This window comes from Varroa destructor, unplaced genomic scaffold, assembly GCF_002443255.2.
Source record: "Varroa destructor unplaced genomic scaffold, Vdes_3.0 BEIS01000001.1, whole genome shotgun sequence".
Lineage (NCBI taxonomy): Eukaryota > Metazoa > Arthropoda > Arachnida > Mesostigmata > Varroidae > Varroa > Varroa destructor.
The window spans coordinates 67,854,570-67,877,520 of NW_019211454.1; the positions used below are offsets into that span (position 1 = coordinate 67,854,570).

At 38.7% G+C, this 22,951-nt stretch overlaps 2 protein-coding genes across 6 annotated transcripts in view; both read left to right on the forward strand.

Annotated features, from left to right (window-relative positions):
- The first annotated feature begins 197 nt into the window (after positions 1-197).
- On the forward strand, positions 198-10,369 carry LOC111255528 (venom protease-like). 5 transcript variants are annotated; one of them, XM_086977276.1, is made up of 8 exons: positions 198-703; positions 5,186-5,250; positions 6,045-6,213; positions 6,862-6,942; positions 7,530-7,732; positions 8,073-8,233; positions 9,499-9,549; positions 10,226-10,369. In XM_086977276.1, exons 1-8 carry the CDS (start codon positions 699-701, stop codon positions 10,334-10,336), a joined length of 846 nt encoding a protein of 281 aa, XP_086833402.1. In that variant the 5' UTR covers positions 198-698; the 3' UTR covers positions 10,337-10,369. The 5 variants fall into 5 exon arrangements, with proteins under 5 accessions (XP_086833402.1, XP_022673321.1, XP_086833400.1 ...); XM_022817586.2 differs by lacking the exon at positions 198-703 and adding an exon at positions 2,903-3,163; XM_086977274.1 differs by lacking the exon at positions 198-703 and adding an exon at positions 3,177-3,271.
- A 7,722-nt stretch (positions 10,370-18,091) lies between these two features.
- The window catches only part of LOC111242811 (corticotropin-releasing hormone receptor 1-like), an 86,683-nt gene continuing 81,823 nt past the window's right edge, over positions 18,092-22,951 (forward strand). Inside the window, exon 1 of the mRNA XM_022787636.2 lies at positions 18,092-18,491. Coding sequence (XP_022643371.1) covers positions 18,296-18,491 — 196 coding nt within the window. The 5' untranslated portion in view covers positions 18,092-18,295. The remainder of the gene's footprint in view (positions 18,492-22,951) is intronic.

Consider the following 22,951-nt stretch of genomic DNA (forward strand, 5'->3'; position numbering starts at 1 on the left):
TTTTTAGTTGACTTAGCAACCCACCGAACTAAAATAAAACTATGAGAATTATTATACGAGGTTATTGTTGTAAAAATAAAGTGACTATTTTGCCCATAATAGGAAACAAAACAGTGCGAAACACACTGGGCAATTTTGTCCTCCTATGCTTCGATGAATTCTTATGGGTGGAAGGGGTGATTGGTCTTTAGAAACGGGCTCCCTACTGTGCCGTCATTAAACGCACAATTAAATATTATTGAAAGTTATGCTGCAAATGTCAGTTTGGCAAACATCATTCTGCTACAAGACGGTCTGATCTTTCATAAATCCGTGCTGACGTTCTGGTAGTTTCTCGAATATCCATAATGTATGTATTAGCGTGTAATTTTCGTGGTTTTTAGCAGAGATCTGTTATTTAGCTTTTCTGCCTCCTGTAAAGAAATGCTGCTGGTTCTACTTTTCAAGTAAAGGATTACGATAGTGCCCGTGCTAGGTCGGACTTCTCCTGAACAGTGTTACCCTCGGAAAGGAAACAGGAAATACTGTTATGCAAATTTCGGTGCCCGTGAGCAAATCCTTCAGCATCATACATGGTTAGAAACTTTCCTTCGAACCTCCGGTGGTTTATCAATACTTTGGTTAGGTAAAGTTGGTACGTTTTACGTCCTCCGCATTTCCTGAAACAGGATGGACACTCGGAATGCATCAACTTTTTAATGAAGTAAGTCAAAAGATATACAGTTCAGCTATACTAATATACTACTAAGTTGCTATGTCTGATGACCGCAATGGTGTTGGAATTGGCATTCAAACAATTTAGACGTTAATGCTGCCTGAAATTAGGCTTTCTCATTTTCTTAAATTTCATATGAATACTACCGACGAGAGGCGGGAATCGCCATAAAGTAAGGATTGAATCAAATATTTTGTTCCGTCCGATCGCTCGGGCACAATAGAAGATTTTAGTATATTTTTATTTAGCTGGTTCAGTTCGACCTAAATGCTGAAAGAAGCAAAAATATGTTTCTTTAAACTAGGCTGGAAGAACGCTGTTTTATTTTACGCAAGGACGCCTTTGATTGTAATTGTGATTGTACGGTTTATAAATAAATTCTTTTTTTTTTTGGTAAGGTTTTGCATATTTATGAAAAACTTAACCGGGTCGAAAAAAAAATGTACATATATAAACAATGCTTCAATTCAGATTTACATGGGATGACTAAAAGTCCATCATAATATTTAGTATTATAGTAGAAGGATAACTTCAGATTATTTCAGTTCTGGTTTGCAGAGGTTATGAACAGTTTTTCTGATACACTTTACTCGATATCTGTAAAAAAACAAAGTACAAATGCTTGTAACTTTTTATTCGTTTTTTTAGCATGCTGAGAATATCAATCGATATGTTAGTACAATCATTCTGTAAGAAGTTACAGCCAGCTTCGTTTGTAATACTTGTAGGATTAACAGAGAGATTGTACCCTCAATAAAGCCTTTTTTGGATTGGACTAATTAAATGAGCTGCCGATTGCAACATCATTCGACATGAGTGTCGGCATCGTTTCCCCATACGGTTGCGACTTTTCAACAAATTTTTTTAACCCTAAATCTCACACTTGAAATTCTATTTCTTTTGTTAGATTTATCATGTCCCCAGGTTGTTTTTTTAGTAGCGTATCAGTTCTTTCCGTTTGCGTACCCTCGTCCTAGGGACTCTGTATTTAACGAATAATTTGATGTAACTTGTTCAGCTCTTGATCAATCAAATCACCCTAGAACATTAGTGATGATGATGATGATGATGCGAAAATACGTGAGTAAATTAGAAAAAAAAAAAGTAGTTTTAGCTTAGCGACATATGACATAGAGCTTTAGTACATAAAATTGATGTTTACAAAAGTTCTCAAAAAAATTCATTGAGTGTTGATCCATAATTAGGATTGGCGTAAAAGAAATTTTGTTTGTCGAACTCATGTTGAAAATCCTTGTATCCTGTATACCTGGTAAAGTTATTTAAGTTTGTTCAGTGTTGACAGTTGAAACACCTTCGTAACGCTTTCTCGGAAATAGATTCATCATGATTATCCCGTTCCTTCCGCTATCATTGGATAGAAAGTTGACAGTTTGCAAGTTGGCAGATGCCATTTGGTAGAGGTTGCACGCTCACGATGTCTACGAATAGGCTAAACTGTATTCGATTACTCGGATATAGACCGCCTAGAACTTAGAATACTAGAAATCAAGTTAACTACCGGTGAGGTAAACGAATCACTGAAATGTCCCATTACATTATTATAAGTTAAACTGTGTAAAAAAGTTTGTCACAAAGTTAAAGAGAAAAATAGGACTTTGCGGATGGTAACTGAAGTTGCATATGAGGTAAGTACCCGCTGCGATGGTACGAGCTGCTCTTTTTCTAGATGAAATAGTTGGCTATCAATACAGAACTAGTGATATGCATTTACTGACAATAAAAGAGTATGGAAAAAATGACCATGGAAAACGGCAAAGTGCAATTGAGGTCGTCTCATAGGTCTTGCGGACCTTTTAATTTGAAAGAGCTCTTTTTGCGCTTGAATAGGCATAAAAGGAAGTATTATATCTTATCAAGCCTTCGGGCTGCTTGATCTACTGATTTGTGTCAATCGCATACGTAACTATGGGGAACATACTAGAAAATTGATTACTTTGCACGAAGATCACATTGTACTGGTGCGCGATATTTAGATACGGGAAATATTTAGCAATCGGTTAAAGCGAGAAGCATCCCATGTAGAATTGGTGATGATCTTATAATACAACTATTAGAAGAACGCGACTGCAACAAGATCTGACAGTTTCCATTTAACCAGGTGACAAACGTCGCTCCGAATGGTCGTTTGTTAAGCCTATCGGTGAAATGGTATGATTACAGCCCAACGGTGACGAGCTGGCTTTTCTATAAGAATATCTCATTCGTACCTATTAGCGCCCTGTTGTCTAAGTGTACGTACGTCGTATCCCCAAGACTTACTTGACGCTAAGATATTGGGACAGATTTACGTGTGGTCGTGATCAGCCACAAAATAGATTCACAGTTGTCTAATGGGAAACCAATATCTCAGAGTGTTGGCTTCGAACGACTTCCAGAATCGATTCGATCAACGGAGCTCGTTGCTATTGGCATTATGTTTAATAAGTGGTTAGTTTTGTATAATACATCAAAAGTGTATGGTTTCTACTGTGTGTGTTAGATGTTGAAGCGCGTGGATACTACACTGGACGTGGGCCATTATTGCGTCGGCAAAACGTTACTATTTAGCTTTGAGTTCTTGAATCAGAATTACTTTAAGCGGCTTTCGAGGGAAAGCTCGAATTTATTGTTAGCTCTGGACCTCCCAAATCGTCGGAAATCTACTGAGTGGAAATAGATATACTTGTATTTATTTGCAAGTGTGAGATAAAGTGAGCTGGTACTGATAAAATGATCCGGCGACGATGGTAGGATGATAAGTTAGTTGCACCTAATATTAGAGTAACATTTGCTAGATGCCATCGTTTATCTGTCGTTTCGATGTCATCCGCGATGGGATTTACTCTGATCATTTTTTTAGAACAGAAGCCTTTCTTCATTTAAATATACGTTTAGTTTTTGACGCGATCATCCTCAAGGGCCTCGCCCTGTGTATCGGTAGCGCAACTTTTCCAGTTGAGGCACGGGTCGTATTTCTCTACTCTTTAATGATGAAAACGCGTAAAGAAGGGCATACCATTTCAACTACTTGTTTTTCTTCGTTTCGATGTAGCGGCTAAAATTTGTCATCGGTGATTGTATTTTAGGCAGACTGGTACTTGGAGGTTTATCCTGTAGTTTTTACTGTTTTTTTTTACCGAAGAGAAACGTTTAGTAGCGTCAAGTCTCATGATCGTTGTAGCCATGGTAGAGGTGCTTCGTTTGAGATCAACAGTTCGCCCAGCCTCGCGTCTCTAACAGCAGCGACAGTGACTAATAATACGGTTTTGTTATTAATTAATAGCTAATACAATTTTATATTATAAAGTCAATACAGGTTATTCAGTGTTAACCACAAAAAATCGCTTTAGAAAAACCAAAGAAAGCCTTTTATACCCGGGCCTAAAAAGCGGTTCTGTAATTTCCGAGTGGAGTCTATACTATGCGGTTTTCCCAAACAGTCACATGTGTATCTCTCCGTATGCGAACAGCTTGCTCGTTCTATTGCAAGAACCGGAAGCTGCAGAACGTTACTTGTAAAACGCATGTAAATTAAAAAAAAAAACCTAAATTTAGTAATAGAATAACCGTTATTGCAGTTCCTCGTGGAATACTCAGACAAATTTTAGATAACTTCCGTTGCTGCTTGCCAACTGTAGTAGTAAGGCCGTCTTTCGGTAAATCCTATTCAAAGACTTCTGTGTTAATATTGTCTATTGAAAACAATAAACTTTATTTTACAATGAATGTTGATGCCGGTCTTCTCTTTATTTGAGCAATTTATGTCAATAAGTCGTGTGCATTTGAAAGGACTACTTTAAGCAGCATAATGAGCCTTGATTATATCGAACCACTATCTTTTCCTACGTGTACTTAGACATCGATTTGATTTTTTCTTCTAATTTTTTTTTTAGTAGCTATTTATAGCTTCGAAGTACTTGCTTGGAGGACAAACGTACTCCTGACCCTATTCGGCCTATTTTATGCTGTTAAAGGACTGCAACCTTTTATAGCACTCATTAAATCATTACTGATCGTTGCAATAGACTATCACGTGCATTTTTTTCAATGCGGTTTTTAATTAAGTAGTTCTTTGAAAAGCTGTACAAGCGCAACTTATTTTCTCTGTCCGTCTTTCGCTAAAGAAAAACAATGCTATCTAGACCTAGATACATGGGGAGTTTGCCACTAGAACGTATTAGGACAGTACTTTCAGTACAGTCCCCAGTGGGCATGTTTAACGGCTCATAGCTTGTCTTGAGCTGGGTTTGAAGCATTTTTCTAATCAAACAAAGCACACGTGTGTGACTGGTACGGCTAATGAAAGTGATAGTTCGTGAAAAATCTACCCTTTGAACTATATGATCCTATTACAGAAACAATGGAACGGACACAAAATCCAAGTGTCGTACCGCTTCTTTAAATTGTAAATCTACTAAAGAATAAAGTAGAGCGTTAACAAAAAAACGTCCCTTTTTTCAACGTTTGCAGGCTCGTTGCGGCCAGTTGCTGCGCGGTCGTAACGGCAATCGACTCATCGCTAATTAATACGTCTAGTAAGTTCGAATTTTCGTTTTCGTTCGTATAAGAATCGACGTTGCAGCAGCATGAACATAAAATCTGTGCAAAATTCGTAAAACGAATCGATTTATAGACGGAATACAAATGGATTGACTAGTCTCGTGCAAAGGCCATATTTAGTTATTGACAAACGTATTTCAGCCGATTTCGGGGTTTTATGAAAAGATTAATCATTGATTTCGTGTTACAAGCTTTCCCATGCGTTAGCGTCGAACGATAGCGATCCGCATAGGGGCATTGATCAAATGTTTATAGAAACGCTGTTAAACTAAAAAGATATACTTTCTTAATCAAAGGTTTTCTTTTTTTTTTTTTTGTTTTATTATAATGAGAAAATGATGCTATAAAGAATCATATGAATATTTTTATGGAAAGTTCCGCATATGGATTTGAGAATTGTTCATTATATTCGGCAACTTAGAAATTTGCGTAGAATTAATTTAAGCTTTCTTAGAGAACGTTATATAGTATAGTGAATAATGCCAAAAATAAAAAAAAAAAACTAGATAACGAAAAAAAGATACTGTGTTTTTTTTGTTATCTAGAATAGAACCGTGAAGCATGTATATGTTGGTCAATTTTCAAAGACAAGATAGCTCTGTGCCTTGCTCGAGCGGGTCACCTACCTTCCCTGAATGATATATGCTTGCGTGAGTCACGCTACACATATTGATGTAAAGCTATGTTAATCAGCTTCTATTGATGTCGTACATTGATTAAACTAAAGATGATTTACTCGTGTGACTTTATCTGCATTCTGTATGACAAGCCTGCGGTATCTCTACGACGGGGCGTATCGTCAATGGCGTTCAAGCGGCTTCCGGAGAACTGCCCTGGGTTGTGAATATTCACATCTATGTAGCAGGAGGTATCAATCGATGCTCAGGCTCGATTCTCACCGTTCGCCACGTACTTACGGCCGCCCATTGTTTAGACAGGTGCGTCACTTACCGCGTCGTTAGGAATGATTTAGCCGTCACTCGCTGGCACGTAATACGTATGAGTAATATACTACGCACCGTCCGTGCGCCAATCCTATCGTCAGACAGCCCCTGGTCAACGGTAAAGATGTCATTTCTTTAATTGCCTATTCATTTTTAATTGTCGTTACATACTTGAAGAAGCTTGCCGGTGCCCTGCTATCGCACAGTGTCTATATGCCTAACAATGTATTTTGAAGGCCACACTGCTCATGTAAATCGTTCTAATTTGACGCGCATCGCCCTGCTTCATATGATAGAACCGGCGGAATATACATCAACCGCAGGCCATTTACGCTTTTCGTTAATTCAACACAGCGGGACCAACAAGTAGAAACAATTCTTCTTGGCCTAGAAAGCAGCGGAAATTTTCGGAGTAACCAGACTGCTAATCTGTATATCACATTCTGACCAAAATGGCGTGCTACTACTAGCAGCTGCTAGAACGCTGCATAATGGATATTGTATACAGAATGTTGAACAATCGATTTGTCATATAGTTCAATAAAATACACTAGAAAAAAATTGAGAACCGTAATATATGCTCTAGTTCCTTCTTCAAGTAGGTCGAACTAACTTCATTATGTTAAATTGACTCTCGCACAGATCTACCAAGCACATTGTTATCATGTACGGCAGTAACACCCTGAATACCAGTCAACGTGTTGACGTTTCATCTCTCATTGTGTAAGTAAAATAATATACAAGGTTATGTTATAAGTTACAAAGTAACTATAATGGTAGCTTTGCTGTCAGTGAACGTGTTCAAGGTCTGCTAACGATTACAAAGTGCTGTGCGCTGCCATAATGCTAAAAAACAGCTATAGTCTCAGAAGATTGCTCTTATTTCTACCAGTTCCTTTAGCAAGCTTGCTACACAACGGGTCTACACCTGTAACAGCCTAGAAGGCGGGTTGGCTAATCTGATTGCAGCATGCTTTCAGATGTGACTACATCATTCAACATGCGGTCCCTACGTTAGTAAACACCAATTTTATAATTCGTTTTGAGCTACAATAAGTTAGTTTTTTTAAACGCTTTAGAATGCCACACAGCAGTTAATTATTTTGCGCTATACATATGCATAGAATAGTAAAGATTGTCAACCTGTGCAGGGAATGGTTTTAACAACACTATTTGGTTTAACCGTTTACCAATAGCCCCGGTATACAAACTACGCAAAGACACTGAGCTACTTCAGTCTGTGTTTCAGTTTCGCTCTCTGTCGAATCAACCTCTAATAAATATCTGTCTCATAATCTCATGCCGTACAGACACCCCAAGTTTGACTCAGCTGAGCTCCTTAATGATGTAATGGTGTTAAGGCTTGCACGGGACGTCGTATATAGCAGATTTGTACGCCCTATTTGTTTGCCTGACGGCAATCTGCGCCCAAGAAATCTTGTTCAGAGAGCCGGTCTGGTGGCCGGATTTGGGGCACTTATCGATCCTAATTACTTGGAGCGTACTAGACAATGTAAGTATAAAATGAGTCTTTCATTGCACGACCTCTAACAGCTGGTCGCTAGTGCCCATAATAAGTCATTGAGGTTTCAAACCAACAGAATCTTTCTTTCGGATTTATGCACGATCCACAACAAATTTGCCTCCCTTACCACCCTAGTTAGCGAAGACCTAACCAGCGGAAGACGAAGAATAATCGGATCTCTTATAGGGACGCTCATCAAAAGTCTTATATGTAGATAGCCAGTATCCACTTTAGAAGTAATTTGCATTAGTTAATGTTAATCAAATTTAATTATGTTCTCTTACATACGTATTGTTCCCGTTCCCTGCGTACATTCGCTTCTTCTTAGCCGCGTCAAAAGCTGACACCAGCATTCTCATGAAAACTTCCCTTCGTATCCTTGACGACCGTGAGTGCTATAAGCGATATCTCGATGAAGCGACTGGATCATCGCACTTCCATATTGGTTATCAAATGTGTACCTTCGAGTACAACTCAGACACATGTGTCGTAAGTTAATGGATAAAAAACATGTTCCTTTATGGTACGCCGGAGGTTTTTTGATGCATGATACATAGTTTAATAAAATACCTTTCCTTAGCAAGTAAGCATTAGGGCTGGCAATCGTGTTAGGAATAGGCTTGACCATTGTGAAGATTTCCAGTCTGGCAGTAGCGGGAAAATAGTTTATGACAATTTTGACTTAATCTCCTGTCGTGCAGATCTAATCATCTAACGATCAAGATCGTTTAAAAAAAGCCAAGTGTAGATAGTACTCGAAGAATATACACGGAGTCAGATCATTATAAAGGAGCGCACCAACGATTCCCAACGTCTTTTTTATTCGGAGGCGACTGGGCTACGTCTGTTTGCAGCGCAATACCACTTTTTCCAGTAAGTTCTGATGCCCAATTTTTTAGCGCTAATTAGAGCGTCTTCGTCAGTTTTGTTTTATTATGATTTCGTTTCGCCTCGATTCGGATTCAAGATTGTGTCGCGTAAATTGACGAAACGATGTCGTCAGAAACAGCACAGATTTAGGCAAGGGTACTTGCCACGGGGCTCGGAGTCTAATCCTGATGACGAAAATCACACGAGTTTATCCACGAGAGGGATCGAATTTAAGTTCTCACATGGTTTTTATAGTAGCACGTTTAATCGCTTGCTTATAATTTTATTCATAGAAGATTCGTTGACATCGTAACGAGCCTCTCGGTGACCGAGAAATTCGAACGTTATGTCAATTTATTATTACAAGACAGAAAGTTTTTGCTAAAGTGTGTGCATGTCTGGATTATCTTTAGTCTTTAGTCGTATGTCCTGCGTTTCGCTTTGCGTACGCAATGTAGATATGGACGACCATGAGTCTTCCATTTTATAATTATAGTTATAATAATAGTTCTATCAAAATCGTGGACTACAAGACATTCTGCGACCCATTATAGAAACTGGCAAACACTAATTAGAACAGATCAGGATCCCATATCTTAGTTACATCATAACAGCGCGTGCGTACTCGAGCACCTTACGAGAAAAACTCCTGAGCACCAGGTTTTTTTTTCTGCAAATTCTAATCTTCTACTTTACCGTTCGCAAGTAGAAATCTAAGAAGCACTACTTTCTCATACATGCGACTTCATGCGTACAAACGCATTTCGTGTTTACCAACTGAATTTCAAAGCCTACACCTAACATTTGAGTACACAAATAAGAGATTTATCCGATGCACGAACATGACTGAAAGGAAAAACATCGATAACGTGTAACCATTTCAGGGGGACTCAGGCGGAGCTTTGACAGTGAGCGTCGGGGGACGATTTTATCAAGTGAGTTCTTCGCCGTTTTTATGTGTGTATTAGCGACGGCTTTTTTGCTAGAAAAATACGAAATTGTCTCACAAGTGTCACAAATATTCTTAATTCGATTGATTTATTTGAATTTTAGAAAGTGGTTCTTCTAATGGGGTGGTACGGGTACCGGGTTGTCAGTTTTGAAGTCTCGGCTGTATATATTTGTCTGATCAGCGCGAAATTCATTATATTTTCCATTCGTAATATATTCAAAATTGATCCCCGCCGTGTCATTATGCACTGTGGCATCTTACAATATTTCGCACTTAAACTTATATCGTACTCTATAGCATTTTTTTTATCAGAAATTCTCTCCGTGACGCTCATATCAATCGAAATTCAACGATTCATAAAGTGATTCATTACTTCGCAAGACACTTTGGGTACTTGTTTTTTAAGCATCATCTGTCAACTGGCCAGCGGTTCTAACAGTAGACCTATCTTCCATTTATAAAATGACAAATACCAGCGAGCTATGAGTTATGCGACGGAAGTAATTTTTGCCGGTGTGTCCTTTGAATTGAACGTCGACTTAATGGCTCTACTATGTCACCTGGTCAACTTGTTCATCAGTAACTTGTTCCCATGGGGTGTCGGAAAGTAAAATATGTCTATATCAGCGTGGCATCTAATCCGGGCCCCTTCTTTGCAGGTGGGTATCGTTTCCGGAGGTTTGGAGTGCGCTGGCACTTCTCCTGGAGTATACGTCAATGTATTCAATTATGTGGATTGGATTGCCAGAGCTGTTAAACATTTACGTTGAAAATACATTATCGCTTCCGTACTACCCGAAAAAGTGTTTTTTTTTTTTTTTTTTTTTTTTATCTTCATAGTTGCGAGAAAGAGAAGTAGAAAATAAACATGTGAAATGTACATTTAAACAACGGTGCATATTTTCGAAAACAACAGATAAATTAGATCATATTTGAAAATACATCATTCGCGCATCTAGGGCTGTACTACTATCACTGACATATTCCATCTACGCCCTTTGTTTCCCTTTGGTGATATTCTCATATGATAGGTTGTTGATATCAGCTGAATTTACATACGGCACTAATTTATCTAAATCATTCATTCATTCCTGAAGAAAAGCAAGTACTCGCCGAGCTAGAAGTGATTTCCTTCTGTCGTTCATATCGATCAGCTCTTCGTGGCCCTTTGCAGTATAATTTTGCCCTACTTAACAGTGGAACTACTCAATATCACCCATGGTCCACCCGAAATGCAGGCTGGGGCAAAATTTGAATAACTTTAAATTAGTTGCTAGCCTATCAGTCGAAATAAACGCTTCTACTGTAACTTTTAGTAGTAATAATTGATAGGGCGCACTTCTTTAAGACGCCGTACGGGGTAACCATTTGTTGAAGTCAATTGTCTAGATCTTTTATCGGCTACCTTTCAAGAGTCCACTGACGCCAACATAGCAGTTGGCATAAAGTTTTTTGCTATAAAACATTGCAAACATAATTTATTATTTAACTTTATTAACGAAAAGTGTAGCTATCAAGCTTTAAATGAAGCGACTAGTTCAGAAAACTTTACGACGAGTTCCTGCAAAGGGTGGCCGCATTATGCTACGAGCAATTCAATGCTTCAATGTAGCGGCTTGAAAAAGTATTCAAGCTCCTTTATTGAACGTTTGGCTCGAAAATACCTTTTAGTCAGCAGTATATACATTTTACTGTTGGTAACGAGAGTGTTTTTTATTGATCTGTTACGTTTTTAGGTTAAAGAACGCTCCCAATGTAAGTGAGTTCGATCTGAGCCTGTTACGTGTACAATGTGTTGCCCATTCTAGTCAATTGCTTAAGTACAGTCGAGAGGTTTTTCTTACATGGCACAGTCTTATGGTTCGCTCTCGCTAGAACAAAACTAATACGTTTAAAACTAACTGAGCAGAAATTAGTCTTCAATATGGTGTATACCTAGTGCCCCTGACTCTCGCTCAGGGCCGAAAGAACTAGCAAAGAAATCTTGTATATGAGCTAGCTCCGAACGCCTAACCGGCTTGTTGGAATGATGGTTTCAGCCTTTTCTAGCAATGGTTCAATGTCATACATCTCTTGATAAGGCGACCCAAAGTTAGTAACTTTTTGATTTTTATGGGTATGTAGATACGCTAAGGATGACAATGTCTTTCAGATGCTAATTATCAATAATAAGGCACTGTGTTCCGACCGAAACCCTTTTCAGGTCCCGCTCATCATCTAACTAGTCGTTAGGGGTCGTGAGTTTACGATCGTGCGTTGTGATTCTGCGAAGTTTTCGGCTTTATCTAGATGAAGAGCTGTAGGTAGTGTGGGCAAGGTAACATTATGAAGCAAACTTATATAGGTAAGTTAGTGAATACACTCGCTACCGCGACTCATTGACTAATAAAAAATGATTTGTCGTCAAATGCCACTGTGTTATCACGCGCTAGCTAGTTTCGCTTACTGGGCAAAAATATTCTCTATTTGATCGTGCACTATCAGGCCTTGTTCTCTGATCAGTAAAAATGTTAACACAATCCCTTGTTCCTTAGCCGTACTATACTTTCGGATCGACTGTTACCTAGTAATTTTGTGATTGTTGATTATATCACTTATAGTATTAGGAGCCTTTAAATTGTCTCAGTCTTTACTCGGATGATTGGCGTAAGCGAACCCGAACATGATCAGTAAGTAGTTTAATATAAAAGTGCATGTGCCCAACATCCGTACAGAAGCTTATGGCTTTGCTAAAGCTCGTCTGAGGAGCTTCATCAAATTTTAAGACAACAAAGTAACTAAACAATTATTTCAATACGTTGCACTCAAGAAATGTGAGAAAGCCTAGTGCAGGCCAACGAGCAGACTGCATTAAAAAAAAGGCTGGAAACGTTCGTGGTTTTGCCGGGTCCACACCCCCGATGGCTGGTCCGAGTGGACGTCGTCTTCGGCGTGAGTTTTGACGTTACTGTGATATCAATGATGGTCCTTTCACAAAATGAAAAAGACCATAAGAGCTTTCATCATATTTTTAGTCTAAGCTCGGATTCATTGTTAGTGTTTTTTTTTCAGCACCTAAATTAGCCAGGATCTAATTGTGAGACCGTAATGAAACGCAGCCACTTCTCGTGAATAATTTGAAGTGTTCTTTATATCGTAACATAAGCTTTTGATTATTTGCCCGTTATATTTCTCTATACTATATCTTTCATATTTTATACAGAAAACCTCTTACAGTGAACGAAATTTGATGTCGGGTCAAGGCTCCGCATAGGGAAGTGTCAGGTAAAAAGGAAAGAGTACTTTCAATAATTAGCATAATTATTTAAGGTCACGAAGCTGTCGTAGCCGAACGGGATCTTTGTGCAATGTTAAATATGAAGGCTATGCCTGAACTACTCGGAAATGGTTCGCTAAATTTACTAGTAGCACCTCGCAACGCATCCCGCCCACCCGGAGAGCTATCCGAGTGTAATCAGGTATCTGTCCGATCGCTGAAAAGTTAGAAGCTTAAATACTTTATAAATTGGCTAAAATGTACAAAGAAACGTAGTTTCTCATCCACCCTCAACATTTCGGCCAACGGGATCGAAATTAGAGGTGTCTCTTAATATTAACATGGAAATAAAAAAAGGAACTGACAGCTGACCGAAATGTGTGTAGCTGCGTAATCATGAGTGGTTTCCGTTCTGGGATGACAATGATTTCCGTTTGGCGCCACTGGGCAGAACAAGACGATTAACAAGGCTCTGTACAAAACCCAGCACCGTCTGACGAATGAGCTTCTTCAGAAGCGCAAATAAACTTAATCATCGTATACTTGACTGTGAAATGGGTCCCGAGACTTCGTTAGACGAGCTCTGGCATCTCCATCATCTCTGATCTGGGACGAAATCAATAAAAAATAGTTGGAAAAAGAGATAAAATCGTAGACTGTTAACGAAAATGTATGTTCAGTTGTTAAGTAAATTAACTATAGCCACGGACCTATTTATTATATAGAAAATTATTGCCGCGAGTGATTCGCTTCACAATGTTCTGTTAAAGAAACTTGTGACGGTGGTGCTAGACGACAATGGTTTTACCAAACAAACACGTTAAATCCAAAGGGAACATTACGTAAAGGAACCCCCACAGTAAAATCAATTCATATAATAAATTATTCATATAATAGTAACTTTAAGGTAAGTCTTTTTTGTTCAGAAAGCTGTATCACGTATTCAGCGTTCTTGCACGATACTGTTGTAAGTAATGATCTTTACCGAGTCAATTAAATTATTCCTATTCGTTTCCTATTCGTTTCCTAAAAAAATCCTATAAAAAATTTCTGGGTATACTGCAAGGACACATGTTACGCAGTCATGAGAGTGAAATGCATGGATGCAATATTTGTCTACAAAAGTTGAGCCGTTATCAGTTAGTACAGTTTCCCTACGTACTTCGTATCCTGTCAAGAGGGTTATCTATAAACAATAACTTAATTGGTGTGCTAAAGTGTGTCTATTAAAGAGTAGATGTTGTGAGTATCCTTTCGCGGCGTTCGTCCACACAATCGACGCTGAAGAATATTGCTGACAGCTGCAAACACACAGATACCATGAAGCTCCGTCCGTATTTTAGCTCGCAGCTCGACCTACCCGTCAACGACCCCACTGCATTGTACGATGACAGGAAACAAATGAACCACAGATGTAGTTAAGTATAAAAAGCGAAACGTTCTGGCCAATAAGGACCATTTGCAGTTTGTTGGGAGCTGGAAGTAGAAGCAAAAAGTAAGTAACTGGGGGCTAGCGATTTGCTGCTTGATATGTACTCACATACTACGTAAAAGTTGCAACAACATTATAAATTACGTGAAACTTAATTTAAACTCCCTCGATTTAAAACAGTTACTATCAATTTTATAAAATTGCCAGTCATTGATCAGCGTAATACCGAAATAAACTAAGATCATAAAAGCTTTAAGCGCCGTTGCTCGCGCTTGAACACAAACAAAACAGCTGTATGACAATGGAATTCGGTAAGGTACTAGCGTAGCGGTTTTAAGAGCATCTATAGGCTCCCTTTGAAGCAAATCCCTTGCCTATATATATATATTTTTGAGTGACTTGGCAATTCTAAAAGCACGGCAAGCAGTCACCTAAAGATTCGCCTACAGCCGTTGCGTGATTATTGGAAGTAAATTTGATTTTTTTCCAGAATTCTGTTTCAGCCAATACACGCAGGCGACGCTCTATAATTGGTTCATGCGCTGCGATACTTCGCTCATGACCTAAAGAAAAACAACACTAGACCCCGAATGAATGGCCATGCACAATACATACCGAGGAAGCCGTTCGAAAGTACGACAGTACCCACCGCTGGTCAAATCCAAAGAACTTTCTCTGAGCGAGGTATACTGAACAGAAGAACTATACTATAGCGCTACATATGATTTAGAGGCAGCGTAAATCCTGATCAGCTTTGTTCAGATCAGACTAGCCAAGTGAGAATTTTTCGCCGTAATGAACTTATTATAAGTTAATCCATCTTTTCGAAATACGACGACTCAGTTACTCATAAACGAAAATCGGTCAGTCTAAAGTCAGATATTTGAGCTGTTAGAATTCGAATTATTGCCATCCTAAAATGCAAATGTTGCCTTGGATTCATGCGGCTATGTGCTACACATTAAAGAAAAGTTATGTCTCTTATTGTATTTTGACATTTTTTTAGCAAACTTAGTGAAAATCATCCTCTTTTGAGAAAAGACGCGCCGTTGATGATTTTCGCTCTATTTCTGCCTAAGGATACTTTGTATTCGATAGAGCTGTTCCAACTGCGGTTAAGCATTCCTTCCGACGAGCAACTCTCGCAGCAGGAAACGAAGTGTTTCCATGGCCGGCCTCGATTTCGATTGCCTCGCCTATTCTGAAGCCTATTACTAAAGAGGTACACCTTCACGGAGGCTTCGAAGAGACTTGTCACTACTTCTTCGAAAGCTTGCTCTTGTTTGAAGGAATTGTTTTTTTCCCAGAGCTATCAAAAGGGAACCAAAGTATATCGAAAGGAACCGCTCGCCAATTTCGCAGTTTAAGTGAACACTCCAAGAGTCAGCTATAAATAAATTGACCACATTGTTTTGAGAAATAAATTTGCGCTTATGGTCCCGCTATCCTTTAAGCCTGTAAAAGTATGACAGAGAAAGCCAAAGGCAGGATAAGATCGGTAATATTAGTCATCTGTGAGAATGGCACAAAATCTGAGAGGATGCCTTGCCAAAATTTTTATATATAAAAGGTTGAAATTCTTTTTTGTTGGCCCAGTCTCGGCATCAAGTATCTCATAACTTCCAAATCTAGGATCTTCTTGGATACTGCAACGGAAATCGTGAGGTGCGCGCGTTCTACCTTGTAGCCTTGCAATATCTGTATATCCACCCGACTTGGAACCAATGTAGTTAGCACATAAATGTTTAGAGAAGGCGCGCTATTAAAACTTTGTGAATTATTATTAATTGTGAAAATTACTTGACTCTTATATGACGCATAGTGTGAAAAGATAGGCGAAACCGTGACAATATCACGGCAGAGGACAATTTACATAAAATGTTCACAATCTATGGGGGGTCGTTCGTTGAAGACTTAACAGATGAACGATCTGCCTTAAATAAATTCTACTTCATTTAGGTTTCTTAATTCAACATAGAGGTCGCAAACTATTTTATCAATATGGGCTATACAAAATAATAACTCTAGAGTATCTTAATAATAATTTTTAGAAACTTTGATCATAAAGCTAATTATTATTTTTTAATCGGCCTAATTAAAATTATTTTCTCAATCATTAAACATTCATAGACAACATCTTGTCTAATAAGTATATAACTATATTTTTATATTCAATATCAACTTTATATATATTTTTTTATCATAATCGTTACTGCCGTTGGATGTACAGCGGGTAAATGCTATTACGGTCTAAAGCTTATTAAATAAGAGATGAGGGAAGCATTTCGTTTTCGAACATACAATTATAGTTTTCTAGTACAATTAAATAAATTTAATTAGATGGATTTCAAATGGAAACATAATGTTATAGTGATTACTTATATTTGTTGTTTATTCGAAGTGTGACAGCTTTCTATCACGCTAAATAGCGTAATCGCAAGACATCATCGATATCACATAAAAACCCAAGGTATTTTTCTCAAGATGAAGATGATTTGCTTCATCTTCATATACAATGCTTCGATCATTCCTCAAATGTAGATCTGATTTGATTAGTAAACTTACGATAGTAATTATCAAAACAAAATACAGTCGCAGAAAATAACGCCTAAGAGTAAAGCAGAGGCGCCATATGCCCGCTAGTTATTTTGACTTCATTCAGAATCTCTCAATTAAAGGTTTCTTTGCCCAAAGTAACTTCAACTTTCACTGACGTGCGCCATTCATGTAATCTGTTATTGGACAGGCTCAGTATTATATAACCTACTACGTCTGATACATTTAAGTGGACCTTCCCGAAAGAAAGGGCTTGGCCTTGACTGGAAACTGCATTAACGTGGCATAAATATGGAAGTTTCATATGGCGTTTTTGATCGGAGTGCATCGTTAAGATAAAATTATTAAATAGTGAAATTACCCTCAAGTGGGTAGGTCATGCGATTACAATGGTCAGATCCGGGTTCGACCCCCCCCCCCCAAAAAAAAACCGCCTTAATTGGGGATGCTCCAGCTAAGACTCTTTGTAGGATATTTTAAAGTAATTTAAATGCTTGATAAAATTATTTAACCCTACGGTTAGTTAGATTTGACCAGCGAATAAATATAAAACCCATTTTAGTTGCGCTACATTCAGAACAGATTTGACAGGCGTCATGCGTTGTTGAGCAATTACTTTGCTTATACGAAAAAAAAAAGTTATATGTTGATATAAGATTCTTTTCGACACCGAACTTTTTTTTTTATCTAAACAACTCTCTTTATTTACAAACATCATGTGGTGGCCTACCTGCGTCAACGTGACTACGTACATGTGGACATTAAAACAATCATCAGAGAGACGCCTTCCTCGTAAACAGTATTTTTTTACTATCTTTTTAGCTTAATATTGATTCAGCAAGTAAACACAAATGCAAGTCCCATGATATGCAGTGAAATTTCTGTATCAATACAGGCATCTAGAAAGCTCGCCGATTCATGCCTTATATGTCTCGTTCGGGTAGCTGTGCAAACTTGAGAAGGTCTATTTGTCTTGTAAAATAGGCATTGTTTCATAGCATATGATATTCTTCAATGTTTTACGAAGGCTTTCGATACTTATGGACAGCTAGCCAGACCCAGTTGTTCCCTCAGCTAGGGGAGGTACATCTCGGGGGTATAGGCACTTTTCCAGTCCACAGTGATTGTGATTCAGTTTGCCAGACGTCCGCAGAGGGCGCCTAGGTCGAAGGGGAGAGTCGCTGTTCATATAACGTGGCCGACGGAAACATTTCCGCTAGATGCCATTGTCAGCATCTATCTATAAACGTTTACACGTGCGCGATTAAATCTCGTTTTTGACACATGTGTTAACATTACGAACAAACAATGGTGATAATATTGTTTCATATGGATATATGGCTATAGTAATGCTGAATAAAATTACCAACGTCTAAACGATAGACAAACAAATCCTAGAGAGACTGTGCTGTCCTGAGAAGATTCATAGGAGTTTTGGACTCGGGCAACGGTGTCACGGATGTGTGCAATACTAAACGTGATACGATGAGGCGAACGGGTGGCAGCAGTCTAATGGGGCCTTTGGCTAATTCCACTACAACCTCGACAAGTTTGCCAATTCAAACTTTGACATCGATGCTTAACGCTGGCGACACCGGCGGAGTATTGCTTGATGAGTTCTTTGCGAACTTCACTGAAAGTGAATGTGCTGGCGCATCGATCGCTGCTAACTTTACAAAAGGTATGAATCATTTAAGTTATTATAAATTGAGAACCAACGTTAAAGGATTCACACAACTAATTACCGCTTTTGAACAATCTAATAATTACCAGTCATTTAGTAAAAGCATATGAAAACCTATCTTAAAAGCGCCGTTTGTCTTATTGAATGTAGCTGGGCCCTGGATCAACTGGTCCGATAACTGATACATAAATATGAATTCGAGCTTTTCCAAATTCATATTTATCTACTAACTATTAATGTGTTCGAGTTCCGAAAAAGATTATAATTTATTTAAATAAATTATATCTAATATAGTCTTATTACTGTACTAAATAACATTGTAGGAGCTATTCAGTTTAACGGTATAGCCCAAGTATATTTAGTGTCTGGTGCGCTTCTCTAAGTTCTACATTTGTTTTGAGCGTAGACTGACAGAATGGAATGAAAATAGTAGTTGGCTGAAATCTGCGATAAAACAAGTCACTCAGTTCAAATGGCTGGAATTTCGCCCTATGGGCAATTTAGAACGTAGCTAGGCTAGTGAAAGGATTAAGAGTTTAAAATACTACGGCACCTCTTGTTCTTATGATGTGGCTCTAATGCATATGAAGTTTTTTATTTATCCAGCTGGTACAAAAAAGGTTAAAAAATAAAAAAATATATAATCATCAAGCGGTTGGCCTGATTCACCTTGTGCCAAACGGATTTGCTCTGGATGATTTAGTCTGATTTAGACGCTGATTACTCTCCTGTCAACATACCTTGTATGTCCACGTTTATTAAACTATCTTGATGATAATAACAGCTTCGGCCATTTCCTTTGACGCAGTACGAATGGACCCGTCCTTACATCTACCTGTTTCCAAACTGTTGCTTTTAGATCTTATTAGTCGTAATGGTTACGGTGACATATAATTACATGAAGAACCTTGTCAAATAAAACAACGGAAGCTTCTCTTTCGCTGCTACGTTGGCTTTTTAAAAATAATACTCTTTTTTTTTTGTTTTATTGATACAAGGCGCGTATATGCGCATATGTAAATATGACGGAGACCTAATCTTTATCGATATCTTACGCGCAATCATTGCAGCTGAATGGTCGGAACCTTTGTTTTCTCTCACTGACTTGTTCTGCCAATTTATCTCTTGATTAAATACGTTTCTGAGACTCTTATAACTTGCTGCTTCCTTATAACTAAGAAAATGGTAGATTTTTCCTAAGCGTTGAATGGCTGCGTAGAAGCTATTGAACTTACTTCAGCAAGATGCTCAAACTCATATATTGTTGATGCCAATCACTGTTCTTGCCCTCAAAATACCTCAAGCAATAAATTTTGGAATCGTGTGTCGTCCTGTAGCGTACACACGTTGCTTTCAAGCCTGACTAACCTTTGCACAGGCCAAGTATCCAGATAGAAGATAGAGAACGTATGCCTCACAAGCAGAGGAAAAAGCACTTACGAACTGTCCTTGCTTAAGGGCAGGCTGCAGTAGGCCGTTGAAATTGAATCTCTGTCAGTAAACCCTATGTCGTATTCCTGTTGTTCCTTTCACTGGTTCCTTTCTTGATAGTTCGTTTCTCTGCTTATCTCGAACCGCTCATAAGGTGGACTATGCCTTCGATGTGTGCGTAGGTAACCTGCCGAGTGTCAAGGAAAGGATACAGTGCGTGTAACATGAAGCACCAGGAGCGAGGCATCGGACTGCGCAGAGGGGTATTGAAGTCTGGCACTACAGTGAAGTCTGACGGTAACTTCTGCGTGCGATTGCTTACTGGCAGTGTAGAGTACGGAAACCGTGTGTAGGAGAACTTGGACCAAAAAGCCGAGGAATATCCAAACAAATAGTGCAGCAAGAAACTTCTACAAACAGACAAAATCAGACAGCAGGCAGATTAAGCTTCAAAAAAATGAATGCTTCTTGTGTCATGCCATAATCTGTATTAAGTCTCACTCACTAACAGTTGCCACTGGGGTCTGCTCCAGAATTTCGAGTTCAACTTTGTGCACTGGCAGTCGCGATCAACTACCACGCGACACTCAATGATGCAATAAACTCTACAAATCCAGCGCACCAGAGTGACAACACCAACGCAGCGCCTTGGAACATCTCATAAATGCCATTCATTGTTCTTGTGATGAAGGATATCGTGCTTAAACATGTCCGGGGAAAACAGAAATCTAAGTAGCTGTTGTAGACAACGCCAAAATGGAAGTCAGTTTCAGAAATAATTATTAATCAACAGTGGTAAACGGATGTTAATGGACAGCACAGATGTATAGAATAACTTGATACTGAAGTAATCGCGGACCGCTTATGCAAAGGCTCTTATACGAACTCAGTATGCCTCAGTAAGCGAGTACGAGGTTCGCATGAGGTATCAGGGGGCCATGTGCGCTACCCGGAGAATAAATATTAAGTTTGTCCGTCTTTGACTACCTGGAGTGGGATCAAGCGGCGCTCAGCATTGTGTCTGAGGTTCCGAAGCGTAGGGCGGATTATCTGCTCAAGAAAGGACGTTCTAGTTCTCAAAAATGAGGTGACAGTCTGTTGTTGTAGTCAAATGAGGATACTGCAAGGGATGTATGAATGGCTCGTCAACTAACTAGGCTTCGGTAAGCAGTGATAATACAGGTGTTGCGAGAAAGGTAGAAAATTTATGAGTTTATCCTTACCGAAGCCATCGTATGTCGGGACAGTCCGAACGACTGGGTTTGCCCAAATTAGCCTTGGTGTTTCCTCTCATTGGGCTCATCCAAACGTTAGATCCGTAAGCCAATTCATAGCGTGTTGTTTTCGCGGCTGTGGCGTTTTGCAAAACACAACCACAGAAGTATGTTTCTCTCTATTCCGTTGACCCGAAGTCGGCAAATCCCCCGCTGGAAAAAGGTGAGCATCAACCCATTTTGGGCAGGACGAACAGCCGCTTTCACTACGGATAATACCAGGACAACAAGGATACTTCAGTTCGTTGGTACGGTGCCTGGATCCTTTGCCGTAAAGGACGCCCTCGATCGCGTTGAAGTCCCGCACCTGTGCCACCCGCTAATTCATATTGGAAACCCCGGAATTGGAGAAATTGGAAATTAACCCGGTGAGATTCCACGAAGTCGTAGACAACACAATGAGAGGTCAAACTTGCTAGAAAAAAATCTTGCAGGATAAGCGTGGCTCAATCGTAATAATGCAAAGATACCATAAGAATTATAAATAAGTACGCCTTTACAATCACATTAATATGGAGCGAGTGGTTGTGAAAGAGCTCATTGTTGCTACCCAATCACAAAACCAAGTCGGTACGCTTAGCTCAAAAAAAGGGAGATAAATATAGTACCTAGCATATTTTACAGAGTAAAGTACGAACATCAATGCAATCAAGTGTTTGGTGACAGAGTCATAATATACGAATACTGTATACTACATATATAAACTGTAAAAAAGCTCAGAAAGTGTGGACTTCTAATATAAATATGATCGTATCAACATAAAATCATGTTTATATTGAACTTAGCTTATTACATAAGCGCACGACTGGTAACCAAAGCAGCACGTGTTTTTGAGGAGCGACATTTTATATACTATGAAATGTTAATAGTTGCTAATAATTAAGATCAAACAAGTCAGTATTGAGGTATAAATCGCGATCGTTGTTTAGCTTACGAGTGAAGGTGTGCTGAAGCCCGCGCAGGATGATATTTTTGTCATTGAAGAACGTACTCTTGTTAGCGTGCAATATTCGTTTGCCGACGCAAATTATCAATTTGCCAAGTTCGCCTACAACTTGGTGAGTTCATTTAAAAATTAATTCTAAAAAGTCTTGTGTATCTTGTTATTGTTCTGCTGGGCTAAAATTTTGCCCATAGCTTAAAGTATGCTACAGTCTAATGTCGTTTCTAAATAGGATTGCTATATTCTAAATAGGCATTTTGTAAGCATTGCTTAAGCTGTATTGAGAACACTCTTGAAATGACTTTTTCAAACTAGTGATAATATCAAAAATTAAGGGCTAATTAAAAGGCGAGAAGGTAGGTGGTCAAGAGTTGAATCTTTCGTGTTATTCCCTTGGTCGTACTGCTGTGCTGAAATTTTCTTGTTAGAACTATTTCAAACCTTATTGCTAAATATGCAGGCACACTAATTTTAATAGGTTGTAAAATCTTTCAGTGTAAAAATTTCTTACCAGATTTACAGCCGACCAAAGAAATTAACATGTCAATAACCGAAGTAATTTTGAGCATATCTTACATAAATACAGATTTTGGGGTAACTAGGGTTAACTCAGCGATCGAGAAAACTCAAACCCTGTCTGAAACAAAGAAAGCTAAAGTTAAGGGTTACGTCTTCTCACTGATAGTCCTTAATGTATAATCTAGGTTAGGGCAACAGTTGGTTATATGTTTAACAGCGGTGAGGGTTCTAATGTTCAATTTAGCATTCTACCTCGTCGCTAGTTCGAATATGTATATATACATACACCA

What these genes read in the sequence shown, in the direction of transcription:
- LOC111255528 (XM_086977274.1), top strand. Translation starts at nt 3,216, where the DNA reads ATGTTGAAGCGCGTGGATACTACACTGGACGTGGGCCATTATTGCGTC. An exon ending in CATTATTGCGTCGGCAAAAC is followed by an intron (nt 3,272 to 5,185) that starts GTTACTATTTAG and finishes CAACGTTTGCAG; the next exon opens with GCTCGTTGCGGCCAGTTGCT. An exon ending in GCCGCCCATTGTTTAGACAG is followed by an intron (nt 6,214 to 6,861) that starts GTGCGTCACTTA and finishes ACTCTCGCACAG; the next exon opens with ATCTACCAAGCACATTGTTA.